This window comes from Salvelinus sp. IW2-2015, linkage group LG10 (genome assembly GCF_002910315.2).
Source record: "Salvelinus sp. IW2-2015 linkage group LG10, ASM291031v2, whole genome shotgun sequence".
Lineage (NCBI taxonomy): Eukaryota > Metazoa > Chordata > Actinopteri > Salmoniformes > Salmonidae > Salvelinus > Salvelinus sp. IW2-2015.
Window position 1 is genome coordinate 18,229,933 of NC_036850.1, and position 21,082 is coordinate 18,251,014.

General features: G+C 40.7%; 1 protein-coding gene and 1 long non-coding RNA gene across 2 annotated transcripts; one reads left to right on the top strand and one right to left on the bottom strand.

The window, feature by feature from the left end:
- Positions 1–226: 226 nt before the first annotated feature.
- On the bottom strand, positions 227–3,848 carry foxf1 (forkhead box F1). Its single transcript, XM_023995608.2, has 2 exons — positions 2,475–3,848; positions 227–625 (listed from the first exon to the last, which is right to left on the bottom strand). The coding sequence occupies exons 1-2, from the start codon at positions 3,445–3,447 to the stop codon at positions 462–464; spliced, it is 1,137 nt and encodes a 378-aa protein (XP_023851376.1). The 5' UTR covers positions 3,448–3,848; the 3' UTR covers positions 227–461.
- Positions 3,849–4,478: 630 nt separating this feature from the next.
- On the top strand, positions 4,479–20,867 carry LOC111969449 (uncharacterized). Its single transcript, XR_002877984.2, has 3 exons — positions 4,479–4,722; positions 17,722–17,829; positions 20,401–20,867. It is a non-coding gene; the product is annotated as an uncharacterized lncRNA (long non-coding RNA).
- The last annotated feature ends 215 nt before the right edge of the window (positions 20,868–21,082 follow it).

The following is a 21,082-nucleotide window of genomic DNA, read 5'->3' on the forward strand; positions in this document are numbered from 1 at the left end:
TTGTAAAATATTCTCAAGTGGTAGTCATCCGCCCGCAGAGTTATAGTACCAAGCGGCAGCTGGGGTTGAGATGCATGAGGTGAGTGTCAACCGGTCTCTGCTTTACCTCTTGTGTGGCACACAGACATTTCTTGAAAATAGCCTACAGCTTAGGCCTCTACACCACAAGGTTGTTCTGTGATATTCCCACACCCTTTTTGGTTTCTGAGAGAGATAAACATTGAAGTTGAACTAAATCTGCATTTGCACGTATTTATTTTTCTGTACCAAATCCTTTTTTGTGTGAAAAGTTGTTTAGTTTATGGGTTCTCTGGCGTGACTGTTGCTTCTCTTACAGCGCGCTCCAGGGCCTGCCTTCTCTCCTGCCTCCAAGGGTTGGGTTGCTTCCTCGTCTCAGCCCTGCAGCCGCTTTGGCTTTAGTGGCTCAAGTCAGTGATGTCCGTTATTCACTGTAAGGGCTGTCACATGACGCAGGGCTTGATGTCCTGGTAGGCGACCTGTTGGTGGTGATAGTAGGAACTGCTGCTGGGCGAATGCATCGTTGAAGACGTCATCGCGTTGAAGGAGAAGACGAACTCCTTCCGGTCACACATACTGGGAGACTGAGAATGGTACCGTGGAATACCTAAGAATACAGATACAAGAGTACATAATATTTCAATTCACATTATGCCATATAGCATGCCAACCCAATATGAATGTGTTGCTGTCAATTGGAAAACAGTATGGTTGTCTTTCTGAATAGGCTAGTAAGAACCACAAGTCGAGAAGGATATAGGCCAGCATTTTAAAGAAAAGGTGGTAGATGAGGGGAAAAGGACACCGCACACTGCTCTTGATAGTATTACTGATCTTTAATAAGCTTACGTATCGGCCTCACAGGTACCCAATGATTTATGAAAACTTGCTCGGTAGGTCTATGTCCTCATTGTGGTTTTAAAGACGTGTTTAATACGTCTTATTTACACACTTTATTCGAATATTTATGAAATTCATATTGTTATATTTGTTAGCACTTATTTGTTTTTCCTTCGCCGCCAACCCCTTTCGATGCGTGGAACGGATGTGGGTGGGGCTAGGTCTACATAAGGGTGCTAAAAAAAAAAGTAAACTCATAAGCTCTGACGAAGGCTGTGAGGCCGATACGTAAACTTATTAAAGATCAGTAATACTATCAAGAGCAGTGTCCTTTTCCCCTCATCTTGTCCAACTGTTACCATCCACCTGCAAAAAATATTGCTCAGATGTGCGAGTGCCTTTTGAATAAAGAAAAGGTGGTAACAAATTACTTAAATACATATTTATGGGTACAAGGAAAATTAAGAAACTAGTATTGCCACTGGGTGATTGCATATAGCCCTAAATTATCCATCATCAAAATAATACACATTTACCATTGTCTATAGAAAGAAAATGTAAAAAAATAAAATAAAAGTATTTTCAAAAGTGACTACTGACCTTTTTGATGTTGGCCTAATTTGTTATTTATAGGGTGAATTGTTATATTGTGCATTGCATTATTTAGCCTATATTGTAATATTATAAAAGTCGATTGAAGTAGGACTAGTATTGCCTAAATCTTTTCAGAATATTGTTAAAGAGGATAAATTCATCCTAAATTGCCGTTCAAGAAGAATTAATTGTAATTTGGGTAGATAATCTTTCATTTAATTTGGGAAAACCCCGGTCTGTCTGATTGGGGCTGTCGTAGGGAACTGTTGAGGCAGAGAACCGTCTGGAGAGCTCGAGGGCGGTATAGTTCTAATTGGCAGTGGCCTGCTCGCACGCAAATCCCGGAGGACCGGGTGCCTCGAGGGCTTGAGCTGGCTGGCTCCGGCTCGCGCTTGTTCTTGTCTCTAGATTGGCACCGTTCTAAACACTTGTCCCAGAAGACGTGCTGTCCGCGTGCTTCCTTAAACCACCTCCAGGAATTTATTAGGAAAACAGAGTGAGGTTTAAACCCGCTGTTGTCCCACTCCTTGGCCAGTTAAATGAGGACAGGAAACCGAATTACTTAACTTCCTAGCTAGATAATTAGACGATGGTTTCTTGCGTCCATTTCCTTATTTCCAAGATAACAGAACTATAATTTCTACCAATATTGTCCGCCAAAAACTGTGGCATATTGGAGTTGTTGTAGGCCTATGTAAAAACAAATGCACTGAGCATGCCCAGTGCCCAGTCCCTATCTTTGCCCACTGCACTGATTGCAGTAGGCGACGGCTGCCTAAAGACCTTTGCATATAGCTGGCCAATAGCAGTAATGTAATCTTCGTTTGTATCTACTGTCTGCGAAACAATGCTCTATATGCCTAGATATTTTCATTTTTCTTACTCGTTTATAATTTACTTTAGAAGTTGTGGATTTGGTTCAAAGCAATTAGTGGGCTATAGCCTAGGCCTAGTGTTTATTTCGCACACATTTTAGGCTATTGGGTATGACTGACTGTAAAAGGCATGCGATGTTAGTTTACCTTGCAAATCCGTGTTACTGTGTCCGTTCTGATGAAGATTATACTGGTCTAGAGAGTGCGTGGGTAAACTGGGCTGCAGCGGGTTCGCCCCGGGGTTGCAGGGAGACAGTGGCTGCTGCTTGATGTAAGAACCTCCGTTATTCAGAGAGGATGAAGGCGCTTGAGCCCAGGCCGAGCTTGAGTAGACGGGATGCGGCTCCATCACTCCCCCGCTGGTGAGGAGGGGCGAGCCTGAATTGTCGTGGTGGGGGTACTCGCCCCCCGTGGATCCTGTGCAGCTRCCCATGTAGGAATGTCCYCTGTTGGCRGACAAGTGGGACATGGAGTGCCCGGCCAGACCCATCCCCTCCATGTTGCCTGCCAAGTGTCCATTCATCATKCCAATCCCGCTGTCCAGAGACAAGCCGTTGGGCGGACAGGACAGGCCCCCGCCGCTCCCCTGGAAGTTATAGGACTCGGGGAGGTGGTTGAATCCCAGGCCGTTCATCATGCTGTACATGGGCTTCAYCGCCTGGCATTTACGCCTGAAGCCCCGCGGCCTCCTGCGGAAGGATCCCTCCTCGAACATGAACTCACTGGCTGGGTCGATAGTCCAGTAGTGGCCCTTCCCGGGCCGRCCGAGCCCCTTGGGCAGCTTTATGAAGCACTCATTCAGGGACAAGTTGTGACGCACGGAATTCTTCCATCCTTGGTAAGAGCCTCTGAAAAACGGGAAGCGGCTCTGTAGGAACTGGTAAATTTCACTGAGCGTCAGGCGTTTGGTGGGAGAGCTCTGGATAGCCATGACTATCAGCGCAATGTAAGAGTAGGGGGGRTTCTCTGGGCGGCGGATCCCCGCGTTGGTCTTTTTGGTTTTGGTGGTGGAGGAGGCGGTCTCCATCACAGTGGTCTGTCCGTGGGGCTTCTCTGGGGCAGACATCGGGCTGCTCTGGGCAGGAGTCTGCGCTGGGGGCTGCTGGACCTCTGCCGTCATTAGTTAGACTATCAGCGCAATGGCAAAAAAGTTTGACAAAAATATCCACGTCCTCGTTTTGAAGTAGTACTAGAAACTTCGTATAAATAATCAAAGAAAAGTTTAAGATGGTTACCAATAATCTCGATGCTGTGGAACTACGCACGGTCAAATGCAAAGCTGAATTTCTGTAAACCGTGCGTTGTTGCGCTCTTCCTTTTGGTGCCTAAATTCCTTAGCCAATGTGAACCCTGAAATCCGTAGCGATTGTCCAAATTGAAATCGTGGAGAAACGGGAGCTACTTCAACTTCAGTCGGTGTGTTCTCGTGCGTCCGGAGGAGCTCGCCTTTTACTTATCCGTTGCCATCAGCGCCTTGCTAGCTCGAGCMCTTGACCATCAGGACGTCATTGGCGCACCGGGCCCGCCCAGTCCCCTCCCACTCACACACATCTGCCTGGCTTTAGTTTGTCTGGGAGCAGTTTTTTTCCAACTCAGAATCAGTGAAGTGGGTCTTTCTTAACACTCAAAATGACATTTTATTGAACAGAAAATTATCATTTTTTTTAATTGAATGGCGTGAAACAGGACTTATTTTCAAATATAGGACATAGCCWACTAGAATATCTGTTTTCAGAATGTAAATGGTAGCCTAATACAACAGGCTACAGAGGCCTATGCTTGAACTTTGCAACGTTGAATAGTCTTTATTTTCGCAACGACAATATTTCTTCCAAACAGTGTTTTTGAAAATGTATGTTTTTAGTAAGCTTGTATGCACAACTACCGTGATATATAAAACTGGTTTTCCACTTGWCAGATACAGCAGGCCAACCTCACCATAGCACATTTCACTGACTTTGACRTATTAAAGTGTGAAGTATGTTTAAAATGTTGCTTAAAATACGCTTATTTGAAAGAAAATGCCTCTTCAAGACCACGCAGCTGATTTCTTTAAACGATAGACAGGAACATGGGCAGGATGTTTATACWGCAAAATGTAAACATTTTCCCTGGCCTTCTTTAAATAAAAAATCAAGCAAAAAGCCCCGCTAGATCAGCTCATACTCAATCTGATGCATTATGTCCGTTTTAGACAGCTCCTTGTGTATGGATAGGACTCTTCAACGTAAATGCAGAAAGGGATTTCAATCATGTATAATTATTATGTTCACACAGGAGAACTGAGGGGAAGAGCGCTCTGAGCCTAGCCGAACACTGAGCACTGAAACTCGGCTGAGGACTTTAGATCGACGCCCACCAAACACTCTCTCCTCAGAATGGTGCTCGAATCAAGGTAAGTCACTTTKAACTTTTGTCAGTTAAAACAAGACAGCGATATGGCTGCGGGACTTCTTCTCAATTTAGTTCCAATCAAGATTTACTAGACCTGTTGTGCAGTTAGAAGTGCGAATTAGATAGGACGCCATATGATGGTCTCATTAGTCATTTCGACAGGTAGCCTAGTGGTTAGAGCGTTGGACTTGTTGAAAGGTTGCAAGATCGAATCCCGGAGCTGACAAGGTAAAAATCTTGTTCTAACCCTGAACCAGCCACTGTTCCTAGGCGTCATTGAAAATACGTTTTTTTTCTTAACTGACTTGCCTATTTAAATAAAGATACAATTTGATTGTAATGTGGTGGGCAGCCTAACCAGACTATAGTGTCACAGAAAAATAGTAACAAATATCATCTGAGTTACAAAGTTAAGCGATGTAGCACATAGGTCTACTTTATTTTCCTTTTTGAAAAGGTCGAAGCGCATTCCTTATTAACAAAGAACTGTCTTAGGCTCATACTTTTCAGGCTTATCGTTTGGAAAATTAGAATAAGAAAATAAGTAATTAGGCTACATTTAGAAAATGTATTGTTTTTGAGCAGCACTTTTTACATTAGGTTTTCAAGCGCTTCATTGCACCTCTTCCACCATTCTAAATGTAACCAGTTTCTAGTTATTAATTTAAGCCTTGAACCGCTAGGATATATGTATGTGTGTAGTGGAGAGCCGCCGGTCCATAGACTAAATCTGTTGACAGTAGACTGTTCATTGTTCCCCGGAGAGCGCACAAGCCTTCAGCCCCTCAACCCCCCAACCCTCACTCAGGCGCTCCTGGTGCGCGGGTTCACTCTCCGGGCTGGCTCGCGGTGGTTCTGCTGTTTTGGTTTGCCGGGTTGTTAGACAATTTTATTATATGCTTTTGCAATCCTGTAATTAATGCCCATATTGGATATGCAACAACGCAAATCAGTCACAGATACTTTGTCAAATTGTAAATACAAAATATAATACATTTTGGGTGTCATAAAAGTAGTCTATACTGGCTACTGTTTTTTCTTGACTAAGATTTTGTATGTCTTTGGAATTATATTCTACAAATAAATGTAGTGGTCCTACAAATATGCGTCTACAGGAGGATATTGTAGGCTATTTAGGCCTACTCATTTTTATCAAACTTCGAAAACTAAGGCCACATCAAAATGACATGATTTATTTATTAAACCGCAAGATGATGTTCTGAAGCTGTATAGACCTACATGTATTTGAAGGACAGCCTGTGTTGCAACAAAACCCCGTAAATGCCGTTGTTGGCTTGGCTCCTTTGTGACGTTTTTGCCAAAGGGTAAAGCAAATAAGAAAATATACAAATCTCCGTTGTCAACTACACGGGGCATGCGAGAGTTACAATGGTGGGATTTGCTGTTGCGGCTGAGTTTGAAACCTAAGTAAAGAAATGTATATAGGTAGTAGTATTGTTTTAACCGGTCCCTACACAGGGCGCTCGCTTGGAATGAGGCCCACGCATTTATCAGGGGAGCGGACCACCCAGCGCGCAGAGAGAGGGGGCAGGCGCGCTTGCATTCTCTCTTTCCCCCTGCATTTAATTACGTTGATGACTTCATTCTGAGAATCACGCCTTGTTTCAACACGTCGTGCCCGTCCCACGCCGAATGGCCCTCTTATACACTTTAACCCCGCCACTCYTCTTTGACATGCACTTTGAAAAACTAATGTCCACGGCTAATTGATCCCTAAATGTTTACCCAAACTAGTGGGACGCGAGTTGCTCCATTGATCTTTGAAGTGGGACGCGCCGATGACTGGCGAGTTGTTAAACCCCTCCGCAAAAAGCCGTTGACAGCTACGCATAATTATTAATGGTCCCTCTGGACTCTCAGTTGATATTATAGACGATTTTCCGTCAGTCAAATTATTGTTACTYCGTGGTTTTAAACGAGTTATGGTTAAGTTATGGTGTCCTCTAAATTCTATTGATTTATTTACATAGTGCATTGCATAATTAACATTGGCTGAAGTCACATTGCCCATATTTATCTTCTATGGAATATATGTTTCTTAGTTAACATGCTTTACCGCCTTACCCATGTTAGGCAGCCTAAATCTTACATGGACATATTGAGGAAAGGGTTAACTCCAATGGTATAGATTTACTCTGGTAATGTCACTGTTGCAGGATTGTGTTTGTCGTCATTTTACGGCAATCCGAGGTCACCACTTCCCACTTGCCCCTCCTAGTTTATTTCATGTACTTTTTCCATGACGTCCTCSAATGAAATATTTGACAGCGTTGCATCCTCAGGAATGTTCGACCACTTAGGTGGAGGAATTCCACATCATTCGGCCAGCCCAGCAGTATGCGTTTTTGTCTCAACAGAYAGCCTCTCCAAATGGTCTTATTGTTATCCAATCGACGAAATTTGACCCAAAGGCCTATTTTCTTTTTTCTTTTACATGGACGTAATGATGCATTATATTGTTGAGAGTGGTATTGAGTTTTTGTCTGTATGTTGAAATGACCATGAATATAGATTAGATACATTAGATATCCCCTTTGCAACAGTTCTCAGCGAAGACGAGGATATACCATCCCAAGATCGTCTTTCCCCGTCTTGTAAGCATACACCTACCCAAACACACATTTAAACACATGGCCTTTATTTGAGCAACTTTTGTTGTACAACTACAGCACTCTGTGCCTGGACATTTCAATCAACGGTGATCGGCACACTGCTGAAGCTGTGCATCGTACGGTGATACACTCGGAGTCTATTTATCTTGCAGTCACTGCTAGGGAGATTGTAATTCAGCCTAAACCTTGAATTAGCCTACTTACTTTATATCATATAGCCTATCATAGCTTGTCCAAGACTCACCCAGTTATACATTAGAACTGCTACTGTCTGTAGTTAATGTGACTGTGAGGTGATTCCTCGACAATGCTATAAGAGAGAAACCTCAGCATGTCACATACTGTTTTACCCAACACAACCACTGTGCCAAATCTGATAAAAATATTTTTAGATATAAAGATTATTTATTTAAACTTTATTTTTTGTTTTTTTTGCAGCTGCCATAACCATTCAGAAAACTTGGTGATGGGAAAACGAGACTCCAGAACAGAAATTAATTGTTATTGATGAAGGGGTCATTAAAAAAAAAAAAAAAACTGTATAGGCTACTGGACGTTTAACAAACTACTGTTGTAATTAGTCTTATAGGCCATTTGGGAATATATAATTGATAAACAAAATTAGTCCTGAGTTTGTTTAGAAACTGAAATGACGGTCTCGACACTGAGAAATCAGTGTGTTACAGCTTTAGTGTTGGAGTGGAGATGGGGAGGGTCACCAAAAGGCTGCAGCAGAGTTGTTTGGAGAGCTTTGTGACAATTGATCGATCAAATGTATAGCTGCACCTTAGAGCCGCAAGTTCATTGGATCTGGATGCACTTGAAGTCGCTTCTTTGCACGCCTCAGGATTTTAGAAGAGAACCTTGAGTGCATGATTTGGAATTATGCTTGTTTACTTATTAAAGCATTTTCTAAAAGTCAAGAGATGCATTTGTTTTGATGCTAAATATAGGATAATGTTGAAAAAAAATATTAGGGTATAGTTGTGCCATGCCTAAATATTATTATTCAATGATTTACTGCAGAATATCAATTACGCTTTGCAGTTCTGACCTTTCTCTTATTTGACCCATTTCTGGGCCGGGCTATGGGCTCTTGCATCTTGGTCAATTAACCAACGTGATCACACAAAATAACCTATTGTAAAGCCCATAATGCTAGTACTATGCAAATGTCATTACAGAAAGTATTCACACCCCTTGACTTTTTCCACATTTTGTTACGAAGTTAGATAAAAATGTATGTAATTGTCATTTTTTGTCAACGATCTACACAAAATACTCTGTCAAAGTGGAAGAAAAATTCAAACATTTGTAAAAACAAATATTTATATACAGTACCAGTCAAAATTTTGGACACCTACTCATTCAAGGGTTTTTCTTTATTTGTACTATTTTCTACATTGTAGAGTAATAGTGAAGACATCAAAACTATGAAATAACACATATGGAGTCATGTAGTACCCCCAAAAAGTGTTAAATATAACAAAATATATTTTAGATTCTTCAAAGTAGCCACCCTTTGCCTTGATGACAGCTTTGCACACTCTTGGCATTCTCTCAAACAGCTTTACCTGGAATGCTTTTTCAACAGTCTTGAAGGAGTTCCCACATATGCTGAGCACTTGTTGGCTGCTTTTCCTTCACTCTGCTGTCCAACTCATCCCAAACCATCTCAATTGGGTTGAGGTTGGGTGAGTGTGGAGGCCAGGTCATCTGATGCAGCACTCCATCACTTTCCTTTAGTAGTGGTTTCTTTTCAGCAATTCGACCATGAAGGCCTGATTCACACAGTCTCCTCTGAACAGTTGATGTTGAGATGTGTCTGTTACTTGAACTCTGTGAAGCATTTATTTGGGCTGCAATCTGAGGTGCAGTTAACTCTAGTGTATTTATCCTCTGCAGCAGAGTTAACTCTGGATCTTCCTTTCCTGTGGCGGTCCTCGTGAGAGCCAGTTTCATCATAGCGCTTGATGGTTTTTGCATCTGCACAAAGTTCTTGAAGTGTTCCAAATTGACTGACCTTGTCTTAAAGTAATGATGGAGTGTAATTTCTCTTTGCTTATTTGAGCTGTTCTTGCCATAATATGGACTTGGTCTTTTACCAAATAAGGAAATCTTCTGTATACCACCCCTACCTTGTCACAACACAACTGATTGGCTCAAACGCATTAAGAAGGAACAAAATTCCACAAATTAACTTTTAACAAGGCACATCTGTTAATTGAAATGCATTCCAGGTGACTACCTCATGAAGCTGGTTGAGAGAATGCCAAGAGTGTGCAAAGCTGTCATCAAGGCAAAGGGTGGCTACTTTGAAGAATCTCAAATATAAAATATATTTTTATTTGTTACTACATGATTCCATAGGTGTTATTTCATCGTTTTGATGTCTTTTATTATTCTACAATGTAGAAAAGTAGTAAAATAAAGAAAAACCCTTGAAAGAGTAGGTGTGTCTAAACTTTTACTATTATTTGACAACGTAGAAAATAGTAAAAAATAAAGAAAAACCCTATGTCAAAACTGTAACTTGGCCACTTAGGAACATTCACTGTCTTGGTAAGCAACTCCAGTGTAGATTTGGCCTTGTGATTTAGGTTATTGTCCTGTGCTTAGCTCCATTCCGTTTCTTTTGTTATCCTGAAAAACTGCCCAGTCCTTAACAATGACAACCATACCATGATTCTGCCACCAATATGCTTGCAAATATGGAGAGTGGTACTCAGTAATGTGTTGTATTGGATTTTCCCTGAACATAACACTGTATTCCAGACATAAAGTTAATTGCTTAGCCACATTTTTTGCAGTATTACTTTAGTGCCTTGTGTCAAACAGGGTGCATGTTTTGGAATATTTTTATTCTGTACAGACTTCCTTCTTTTCACTCTGTCAATTAGGTTAATATTGTAGAGTAGCTACAATGTTGTTGATCCATCCTCAGTTTTCTCCTGTCACAGACATTAAACTCTGTAACTGTTTTAAAATCCCCATTGGCCTCATGGTGAAATCCCTGACTGGTTTCCTTCCTCTCCGGCAACTGAGTTAGAAAGGACACCTGTATCTTTGTAGTGACTGGGTGTATTAATACACCATTCAACGTGTAATTATTAACTTCACCATATATTTTTACCCATCTACCAATAGGTGCCCTTCTTTGTAAGTCAATGGAAAACCTCCCTGGTCTTTGTGGTTGAATCTGTGTTTGAAATTCACTGCTCGTCTGAGGGGCCTTATAGATATTTGTATCTGTGGGGTGCAGCGATGAGGTAGTCAAAATCATGTTAAACACTATTATTGCACACAGAGTCCATGCAACTTATGTGACTTGTTAAGCACATTTTTACTGTTGAACTTATTTAGGCTTGCCATAACAAAGGGGTTGAATACTTAGACTCAAGACATTACATTTTCATGTTTGGATAATTTAAAAAAAATGTCCAAAAACATAATTCCACTTTGATGTTATGGGGTATTGTGTGTATACGCCAGTAACAAACCAAAAATCTCGATTTAATCAATTTAAATTCAGTCTGTAACACAACAAAATGTGGAAAAAGGGAAGGTGTGAATTCTTTCTGTAGCCGCTGCTAAATGTAGATATATCATTCTCAAAATGGTTCTGAGTAAATAAAGGTTATTAAATGAATACAAGATCTCAATTTGAACAACAATGGAAGTAATAGTTTGGTAAAATTGTATTCTGAAATCCTGAAACCAACATATTATATCTTACATGAAATAATACGCATATTTGTAATAAAACACATATTGTGCATGTTATGTAACTCAGGGCGTCAGGTGAGAATGCCAAGGCAAATACATGTTTTAAACCTGGCTATCCATATTGCCAAATATGTAGGCCTATGGGTATATATACTTTTGTCCAATATTTACATGTGATATATTTCTTAATGAGTAGTTAAAGGGAAACATGGTAACAAAGAGAGGAAAAATATGCACATGCGCTCAGTCAGGTAATGCCGTTATGTAGCCTAATTACGTACAGAAGCATCCAGTGTACAATACCAGCAGGATACGTGGAGGGTACATATAACATGCACATTATGTTGCTGTAATGCACTTTATGGAAAACAGTTCAACAATTGAAAATGTTGTCTTTGTTCCCAGCACATGCCTTTTAAAACAATCATTATACAATGCATCATTTGGCCAAGGCCTATAAGTATTTCGTTTTTCAAGAACGAGTGCAGATATCTTGATACATTACAATGAAAATACTCATTCATACTTTCCGTGGCCACATGTGTAGCCTATTTGTTAATGTACAATTTGAAATCCAACAACGAAATCAACAAAGGTATGCATAATTTGTTTTTTTCCTTTTGTTTTATGACTAGCCACATTTAAGAAAATCGTTGTAATATCAACAACAATTTGTCCTTTCAGTAATATTCTGATTTACTTTCATGGACAAAGCACAATATAAAATATACACATGAATGTAAAGTTGAATTTTAAGCAATTTTGGGCGACATTTCACCTGTCATTGTCCCAAGAACACAAACAATGTTGATTCCCTTTTACACTCGTGGCTATTTTCGGAACAATGCATCATCAGTATATACATTACTGCAGATTTCCATTTCCAATGGTCTGAAACTAGATATCTCTGTCTCATGCGTCGCTTAGGCTATCTAGCGTTGTCGTTATAATTGAAAACAGTATAATGTCGAGGTGTGTGCACCCCCCTCATCACTTTCTCTGGCGCGGTAGGTGGCCGTGTATATTTTTGTTCAAGTGGTGTTTATGTGAATGAGAAAGGACTGGATTGCTAGCAGACCGCTGATTGCGCTCATTGGGCCGCTACATTGATCTGAACGGTATAGTTGAGGGGCCCCACCCTTTCATGCAATCAACAGAACTATAGAATCGCGTTCTACGACTTTTTAATTTACTTGGCAAGATCTCGCTGCTGGACCTCCAAGGCGCGCGCCGGTGTGCGTAAAGGCGAGGGAGACGGGAGTCCTTTTGGTGCTGTAACTTCAGTTTTCCACTATACCGAGGACACTACCCACGGTATATAGGCTAAAACAGGACGCACACACATCTACCATGAAGAAAACGAATWCACCATATCCCACTGGGCACAAACTGGTTGAGTCAACTTTGTTTCAAAGTAATTTGTCAACATATTGTGACGTTGAATCGACCTGGAAAATACATTGGATTTGCAAAAAGTCATGAACATAAACAGTTGATTTGAAAGTGAAATTTCAACCACATAATTCAAATCAAATAAAAAATCGAACTTTATTTGTCACATGCCCCAAATACAACAAGTGTAGACCTTACTGTGAAATGCTTACTTACAAGCCCTTAACCAACCAGTTCATGAAGAGTTAAGAAAATATGTACTAAATAAAGTAAAGTAAAAAATAATTAAAAGTAACACAATAACATAACAATAACGAGGCTATTTACAGGGTGTACCAGGTTACTATAATTGTCATAATGGTAACCAATTTTCAACAAGGTTTGTCTATGTTGAATTTGTACCTTTTGGAACAACATCAGATCTTCAACATTATATCCACTATCAGAAAAAACATAAAACAATAGGCTGGGCAGCACCTCCTACAGGAGAGTTGATCTGTCTACAGCTATCTATTAGATCTCCCATCCAGTGTTTTAACCAAGCCCAGCTTAGCTTTGATATTTTCCACTGACTACTACCAATGTGCTATAGTGATAATGACTATTGAGAGATATCTTAACTAAATATATAAACTGTTGCTATTGAAGTCATTCTGATGTGTAATTAGAGCAAATGAAATGTAACCATACTCTCTCTATAAGTCTTACATCATCAATGAGACTATTTAGGCCTATATAGCATTTGTGAAGCCATCAACAGCTATTGTTTCAATTCAACACAGGGTTCAACTAAAAATAGACAATACATAGGCCTAGGATTTCAAGCTTTGGTTGATGTCAAATTTAATCTTCAAGTTAATAATGAATATGTTGGATTCACTTCTCCATTTCAACCAAAAATCTAAGTTAAAGAATAGGAGTAAATCAAATCAAACTGTTTTAAAGTGCATTTAAAGTTGGATTTGATTTAGTTATATTCTTTAACTTAGATTTTTGGTAGAGATGGAGACATGAATCCAACATATAAATTATTAATTTGTAGAAAAACTGGAATTAGTCAGACTAAGTCAGTGGCACAAAATATACATCTCCTTCAAATGTAATTTGGTTGTGTTGACAACCGAACACAATTCAATATCACTTTTGCAATATAGTAAATAGTATATTAACTTAACAAATATGTTGAATTCACATCTCCAACTAAAATAAAAGTGAAAGAATATGATTAAGCCAGTGGCTCAATTGAAGCTATCCCAGCATTAGATATGTCTCCTATAAATGTTGATATTTGGTTGCTTGCCAACCTAATACAATTCAATATGACTTGTGTAAGATAGTAAATAGCCTAAAATGAAGGCCATCTTACAAACTAATTTAACAGTTTTTATTCAACCTTAAAATGAGTAACACATCCATGGCCACATGTTGAGGTTACTGTAACTCTAAAAGTCTCATTATGTCATCATAGAAAGAGTGCATGTTCATAGCATGTTCAAGATCCCAGCTCTGTGGAGAACTTCACAATATAAATATCTGTGAAAAATCTCAAACAGCATTGATCACTTGCACTATGCACTTTTAATGTAATACAAATACAATCCAGGTCATTCTGTTGTGCTATTAGATGAAGCACAATGATAACGATTTAAGCAGTTGTATAAATATAAAAATGACATTGTATTCCCATTTGAATTGTTGTGCTTTTAAATGGTTGAAAGTGCAATGATAACACATGGAGAGCTTGGGACTATAAGGTTCTATCTGCATTTTTGTCTAAATGTAATTATTGTCATAGCCTTGTTCTGTTCAATGTTCTCTACCTATAGAGTACTTTAAATACCCCCAATGCATGTCAAGTTCAAAAGAATACTAGATAAAAAAAATATTGCTGACACCATTCAAACCAATGAGGTTTCAGAACTCTATCTATCTATCTCTATCTCTGAGTCATATTACTGAACATATAACCTTATAGCCCCAAACTCTCGACATTTAGATGGCAACTAAAATAAAAAAAATCATACATTGTTTTGACGTTTAGAATGTGGTTGTGCTTTTAGATAGGTTAAAGCATAGTGATAACACATTGGGAAATCAACAAACTTCTGCCTGTCTTTTTGGGCGAATAATGTTTGAAATCTCATTGATCAACATCTCAACGATAAATTACCCACATTTCCACTTTGAAATAACGTGGTGTGGCCAGTGGGATGTTTCAGGCCATTCCAGCTTTCTGTTAATTCCATAGCATTATCTTAGTGAAGTTGTCGGTGATAAAGGTATTCAGATATCGTTGCTGATACGCTTGCCGTTTAGCCTATGAGCAGGACCTATTTTATTTGCAATGCATCCCACAGTAAGATGTTACTGGTTCATCCAGATGGGGATTGGTTGATAGAAGGCCCTACACCTTTTTCTGATTTAGAATTAGGGAGCCAATAAGCACATGGCACACAACAGACCCTTTCAGTTCAATGGTCAGTTTCCGCTCTTGGGCACATATTCATCTGGTATCTGACACACTTCAGTCATATTCCTATCACCTCGCCTTGCTCTCCATCTCTTTGTTTAGAAGGCTTAACATGCAAAAAGAGTCCAAGACGATGATTCTCCATGGTGGCCTACTACAGCGTGTGACATGTCCATTGATCATTCATGTCTCGAACTAAAACAGGAATCTCATGTTGCACTGTGTTGTGTGTTCGGTGTGTGGGCAAATTCTCCTATTGAAAAATCTTGCATTTACAGATTTATATGAAAGCTCTATTTGTCAATTTATTTGAACCATTGAATGAGGCTACTGACATGAATTATAATTAACTTGGAATAATGGGCCTTTAATTAACTGATCAGTAAATGCAAGTGATTGTTTTTATGATCAGACGCATGAAATGGAGAATGTGTGACCCGTTTTAGAAGTCAAAATGTAATTGAAACTGCATTATTCGAGAGATGGAAAATACATTCATTCAATATTTGTAGGCCTTATATTCTGTTGGCATGGTAATTTGTTGTTGATGATTGAGAGACATTGGATTTTGGATTTCGCTTTGGACACTCGTTCGCCCTCATGCGCTGTTCAGTGCTGACATTTCCCTTATCAAGGTATATTTCGCAGTTTCAGCTGCATTCACCTGAAGTGTCTCTTGGATAACTAACTATTTATAATGCAATAATTAAATATGCATTGTCATATTACATTTTATCAAACAAAATAATTCCTATTCAATGCAGGTTAACCTGAAAAGTTCATCATCTTTATTTTTTTATTTTTTATTTTATAGCTGGTTGACATTTTGTTTGTTCTGCACGACATTGATAGCTAATCATGTGAACTGTATTTGTTTATAGCCTATGTTTTGTGTGAGTGAGTTAGGTAGGCCAATTCGTATGATTATCAATATGAGAGAGAATATTAGCRGGCTTTCGATTAATTATCACCCAGAAACCAAAACCAAAACAAGAACTCTTACATTTAAAAATAGGCTACATGAATATATACCACCCTATGCGTTCTRTACATAGCCCCTGGAACTCAGTTGCACAGTTTGTTTATATCCTTAAAGTTTTGGTTCATTTGAGACTGGCAAATTATTTCGTTTTTATGCTCGTTAAGCTACAATAAACTCTGTATTGTTATCCTTAAATATAGAGAACCCGCAAACCCCAAATACACGAGATGAGTCATTTTGTGCGCGCAGCGATTATGCTGTGTGAGAACCCCGGGCTTCCCAGGAAAGTTTGGCGCGCCAACCAAACAACAACCCTCACCCAACCGTCCCTGAGGTATTGTCAATCCGTAAACCGCTCCACTTATTCCTCTCAATAGGCTTCAACTGCGTATTTTATTCGTAACATAGTCCTCATGTTCTCTGAACTTTGAATCATTTTTGACAGCCGTATTTTCAGAGGGAAATACGGCTTTCATGGAATAAAAATATGAATAAAGGCATATGTAAWATTCCTTCTGTCTTATTTTGTGATCACACAAGCTCGGTTTACACTACCACAACATTATTTGACATGACTGAAGGACACGAGTGTTGAAGAGTTGTCAGTTCCAGAAGTTTTACAAACTCAAAACTGTCCAAATGTGGTCATTGCGAGAAGGAAAATGTTCCAACATGTCAAATATCTGCGATTGACGTTTTAGCCACTGACTGACAGCATGTTTATAGGACAAAAGAAGACTAAACTAATTTGTAATCGTCATAAGGAAGAAGATGGTCACTAAAACAACAATTTAGTCCTTATTCTTTTAGTCCTTATTCTTTTATAATTTGAGACTTTTTGAAGCTCATTGTGATAAAGAAAAACACCAGAAACGTTTCGTTTTTGTGATTGTGGATTTTGTTTCCATTGTGGCAGGGTTTTGTATATTATTGCACTTATTTTCAAGTGCTTTTGTCAACTCTTGTTTATCTCCAGTTTCTCGATCTGTAAACTATACCTGATATAGTCGCTTAAGTAATTAAAGTACAATAGTCCCTCTAGATGTTTAACGTTTTTCATATATATTTTTTCAAATGTTTATTTTCTACTTATGTCTGCCTTACAATATTGCCAAGTCAGGACAGTAGCTGCATGCTTTAATCAAGATCGTTTAACAGTGAGACATCTGACAAGGCATTTATTATTTTCTGCACACTATTATTAACTTAGTGTGCCATTCCTAGAGCTAAATAGCGCTGAACCGAACCAGAGTGCTGCCTAATGTCTGATTACCTCTCAGCTATACCCCCCTATTGATGCCCATGTTTTCAACCAGAGCTGCATCTCTTCTGACTCATCCACTATAACAGACCATTTTGATCATTTAAAATCAGTCTAAAAGCACATCAAGTCATTGAACTAAATTATAATAATCTTCAATAGCCCTCAAGCTACTGTAATAGACACCTTTCTTTAATGTCTTTGATGAACCACGGAACAGTTCGACTGTATGAAACGACACTGGGATTTATCAAGCGTCCCTTATCCTATACTAGTTAATTTAAATGAAAGCAAATTATACAACCTAACTCCTGATAAAAGCTTGAAATTAAATGGACTTTCAATACATTTGAAATATGGATTGAATTGCAATAGACCTACTCAATGATCAGGTGTTCCTTTTCATTTTCCCATACGGTCATGTTATTGTTTCTTTTAATAATTCACAACCCTGCTTCTTATCATATCTATATCATGTACAGTTTAATGAAAGTTTGCTCATATAACCAACACAACTCTTCTTTTTCCCATTTCAGCCCTCTGTGAGGGAGAGAAGGTCTTCCAGTGATGGCAACAGTTCCTATGACAACCAGACCTCCACCGGGGGATTGCGTCTGTCAGACAGTGCTAATGATAATTGAGAGGTACGGATCGAAAAGATTGAGTATGGCTGTAATCTCTCCTCCAGCGGAAAACCAGAGAAACCGCTATGAGATGACCATGTTCCCCTCTCACCACCGCCCTGCTTAGTCCTGCACTGTTCTACACTGCATGCTTCTACTCTGCTCTATACTATATTGCTGCTGGAGGCCTCCCAGCCTGCCCCACACAGGGCAGAGAGTGAATGGGTAATGTCACTGTGTGTGCGCAACCTCCTTTGGTGTCCCCCTTCCCTCAGCCTCACACACAACACAGGGCCAGTCCAGGGCAGTTTGTTACAGATGCCAGGGAATATATCAACAGGGAGAACTCAACCAGAAGAAATGGTCAGAGTAGGACATAACAGAGAGAGGGAGGGAAGTCAGGCCACAGCCAGCTCTGATACAGGTTAGTTACAGAGGCTTTGATAGTTGCTGATGGGACTTTGATTGGAGCGTAAGCATGTTTATATGCATGTTCACTCACAGCCCACCATCTCTCTCTCTCCCATTCTGAAGGGGGATTTTCCTGTGGCGAGCCGCTTTGGAAAAAGCTATTAAGAATTCCCAACAGTGCACAACAATAGGAGACGTCGTTCTGCAATGCAAGTRCCYAATCCAAGTCAGTCCCTTACGGTGTTCCTCTGAAACGGTCCCCGGCTATATTTAATCCGCCCWGAGAGCAGAACCKACCTACATACAAACCACAAATTGAAACTATGGGGAGGTGGTTTGTGGGGTGTGGGCTAAGTGGGGATGGTAATTGCCTATTGWGYAGCTTAGGCCTRGCTATTCTYCCATAAACAGGCTTGGCAGCCCACAACATGATACCCCTGCCTCCACTCCACTGTTTGAGTTGGGGAGCAGATCCTCCTTGTCTGTGGGAACCCATAGCCCAGCAGTGGTCGGAATCAGTCAGGAATGCTTTGGAATGGTAACACAGCGGAAGGCTAGGGTGGGGAAAAAGGCCAAGAGCATTTCCTGAACAGAGGGGGGTCCCAGCGAAGCATCACACTTCACTGGCATCATGTGARGGGGATCCCGCCAGGCCTGAGCCCATGATCCCGATTGGAGGAGAGGGATGTGCTAGGGGAGAGGAGAGGAGGGTGAAGCTGGAACAGAAGAGAGGTGGATACGCAAGAAAGACAGAGGGGTGAGGTGAGAGGGAAGCATTGGGATGAGAGAGGGATGAGGTTGGAGGCAGAAAAGGGGAGTCAGGGGGAGAGGCACATTCTGCTAAAACATACATCTTTATTTTCCCCTGAGTGAAGTAATGCAGTCTGGACTGGCTGGCTGGCTGGCTGGCTGGCTGGCTGGCTGGGTTTGGATGAGTGTCTGAGTGTGTTATACCACGACTTTCATGAAGAGGACTTCACAGTCTCTAATTTCTGCCCACAACAAAGTGCCTTCCACTGTATCTGTGAGGAATAAACAGTATATACTGTCAAGGTCTCCAGAGAGGTCACTGAGACCACGTGGAAGACTGGGAGTTCCTAGACCACTGCTACTGAAAACCTGCAAGAATCTGTGCAGCAGTGTGGGGTATCCTAAATACATTCTAAAAGACTGTACCTTCTCACCACAGCAAAGACAATGTAGTGAATACTTTTGCCACAGCACAGGCATGTCAGAATGATTCTGAGTATATCCAGTTAACTGAAGGTCTGAAATATAACTTTGCTTAGTAACACGTGATACTAAGCAACACCCTGCAACGGTAACAGTGATGAATACTTTGGTTGAGAGCAGTAGACCAGACGGTGTTGAAAAGTGTGAAGCAGACAGGWTTTGCGGCTGAAATTGGACAGTACAAGTATATCTGTCAGTGTGTGTGTGTGTGTTTGTCCAGACCTATGAATCGGTGTGTGTGTATCCAGACTGGCGTGGACAGCCAGTCCCTGCTCCCTGGGGCTTGTGTAAATGTCGTGAGGATCTCAGGAGGAATCTTTCCCCTCCAGTCGTCAAAGGGCTTTTTATTTCCACCTGCTCCCGGCCTCTTTCCGTTGGTCTGCTCTATAACAATGGTGCTGGAAAGGCAGCAGAGTGCAGGGTGACAGCACAGAGATTGATGCTAGATTGTGTTTGGCCCTTTTTCAGATAGAGGCCTTTGAAGGGAAGTTGCCCCCCCCCCCCCCCCCCCAACACTACAACCCCTCCACTACCATCTCCACCTCCTCTCCCTCTAACACTGGGCTTAGCAGAGGGCAAAGTGCTGATCAGGCCTTTCTCCCAGATCCCTTTTTTACAAAAGTGCCAATCGCCCGAAAAGGCAACTTGGCAGGCGGTGGTAAACAGGCTTTTCACTACTCGTAAATCAATTCACCACTACATGAAACAGGATGAAGCTCATTTACACCACGCAGACGGTCGAACCCGAGCCCAGAGACGCCTTACCTCGCCTCCGGCTGCTCCCTCTCTCTCGGCAGGCCCCGGGGCTCTGGGCAGAAAAGAGATACATGCTCATCAGGACAGCATTCTTTCTGTTTCACCGAACAGTGGCCTGGCGAAGAGGGTGATCCATCACCTCAAATGTCAATTTTTTTCTAATGTTCTGTTTTCCTCTCTATCTCTCTGTAGGCTGGAGTGGGCAGGCGTGCGGGTTTGGCCACAGGAAGCCGTGAATTCCTCGGAGAACAGAGGGTGTCAGGGCCCAGAACACGACTTGGGGGGGGGCATACTGTACCTTGTAACGTCTCATAATCCTCCTAGTTGACCCCTGACCCCGGCCTGTGTTTGTATCAGGTCATCGACGTGAGAAATCGCAATGAGTCACTCCAGCAGTGTGTTTACCTTCTGGAGTCACGCAAGGAAGGAAATTAGGCACGGTCTTCTAAAAGTGGCAAAGTGAGAGAGAATAGCAGCYGTATTAGAGCAGAGCCCTGATTCATCTCACTGTGACTGGCCTCTTGTACCGTTACACTGGGTTTATTTAACCTATTCACTACTGTAGGGAGACTAGCTACAGATCAGCCAAAACAGGGAGTAAGTCTACAATATAGCGTACTGTATGAAAATATAAGGTATGAGATTAATAGTGTAATTCTGTAATTGAAGTCTGATCCGTACCCCAACTCATTGAGTGAAATGATCCATGTACTGCAGTATGTGGATACAACTTATTTTTGCTATCACTGTGTAATATGTTGCTAATAGACCGAACATGTATTGTTTTTGTCATCATTTTCTGTTGTTTGTTGCAGGCATTTTTGTTTTTTTGCTATGCCCAATGAAATTTGGAGAGATTTAGTATTTTCCTTTG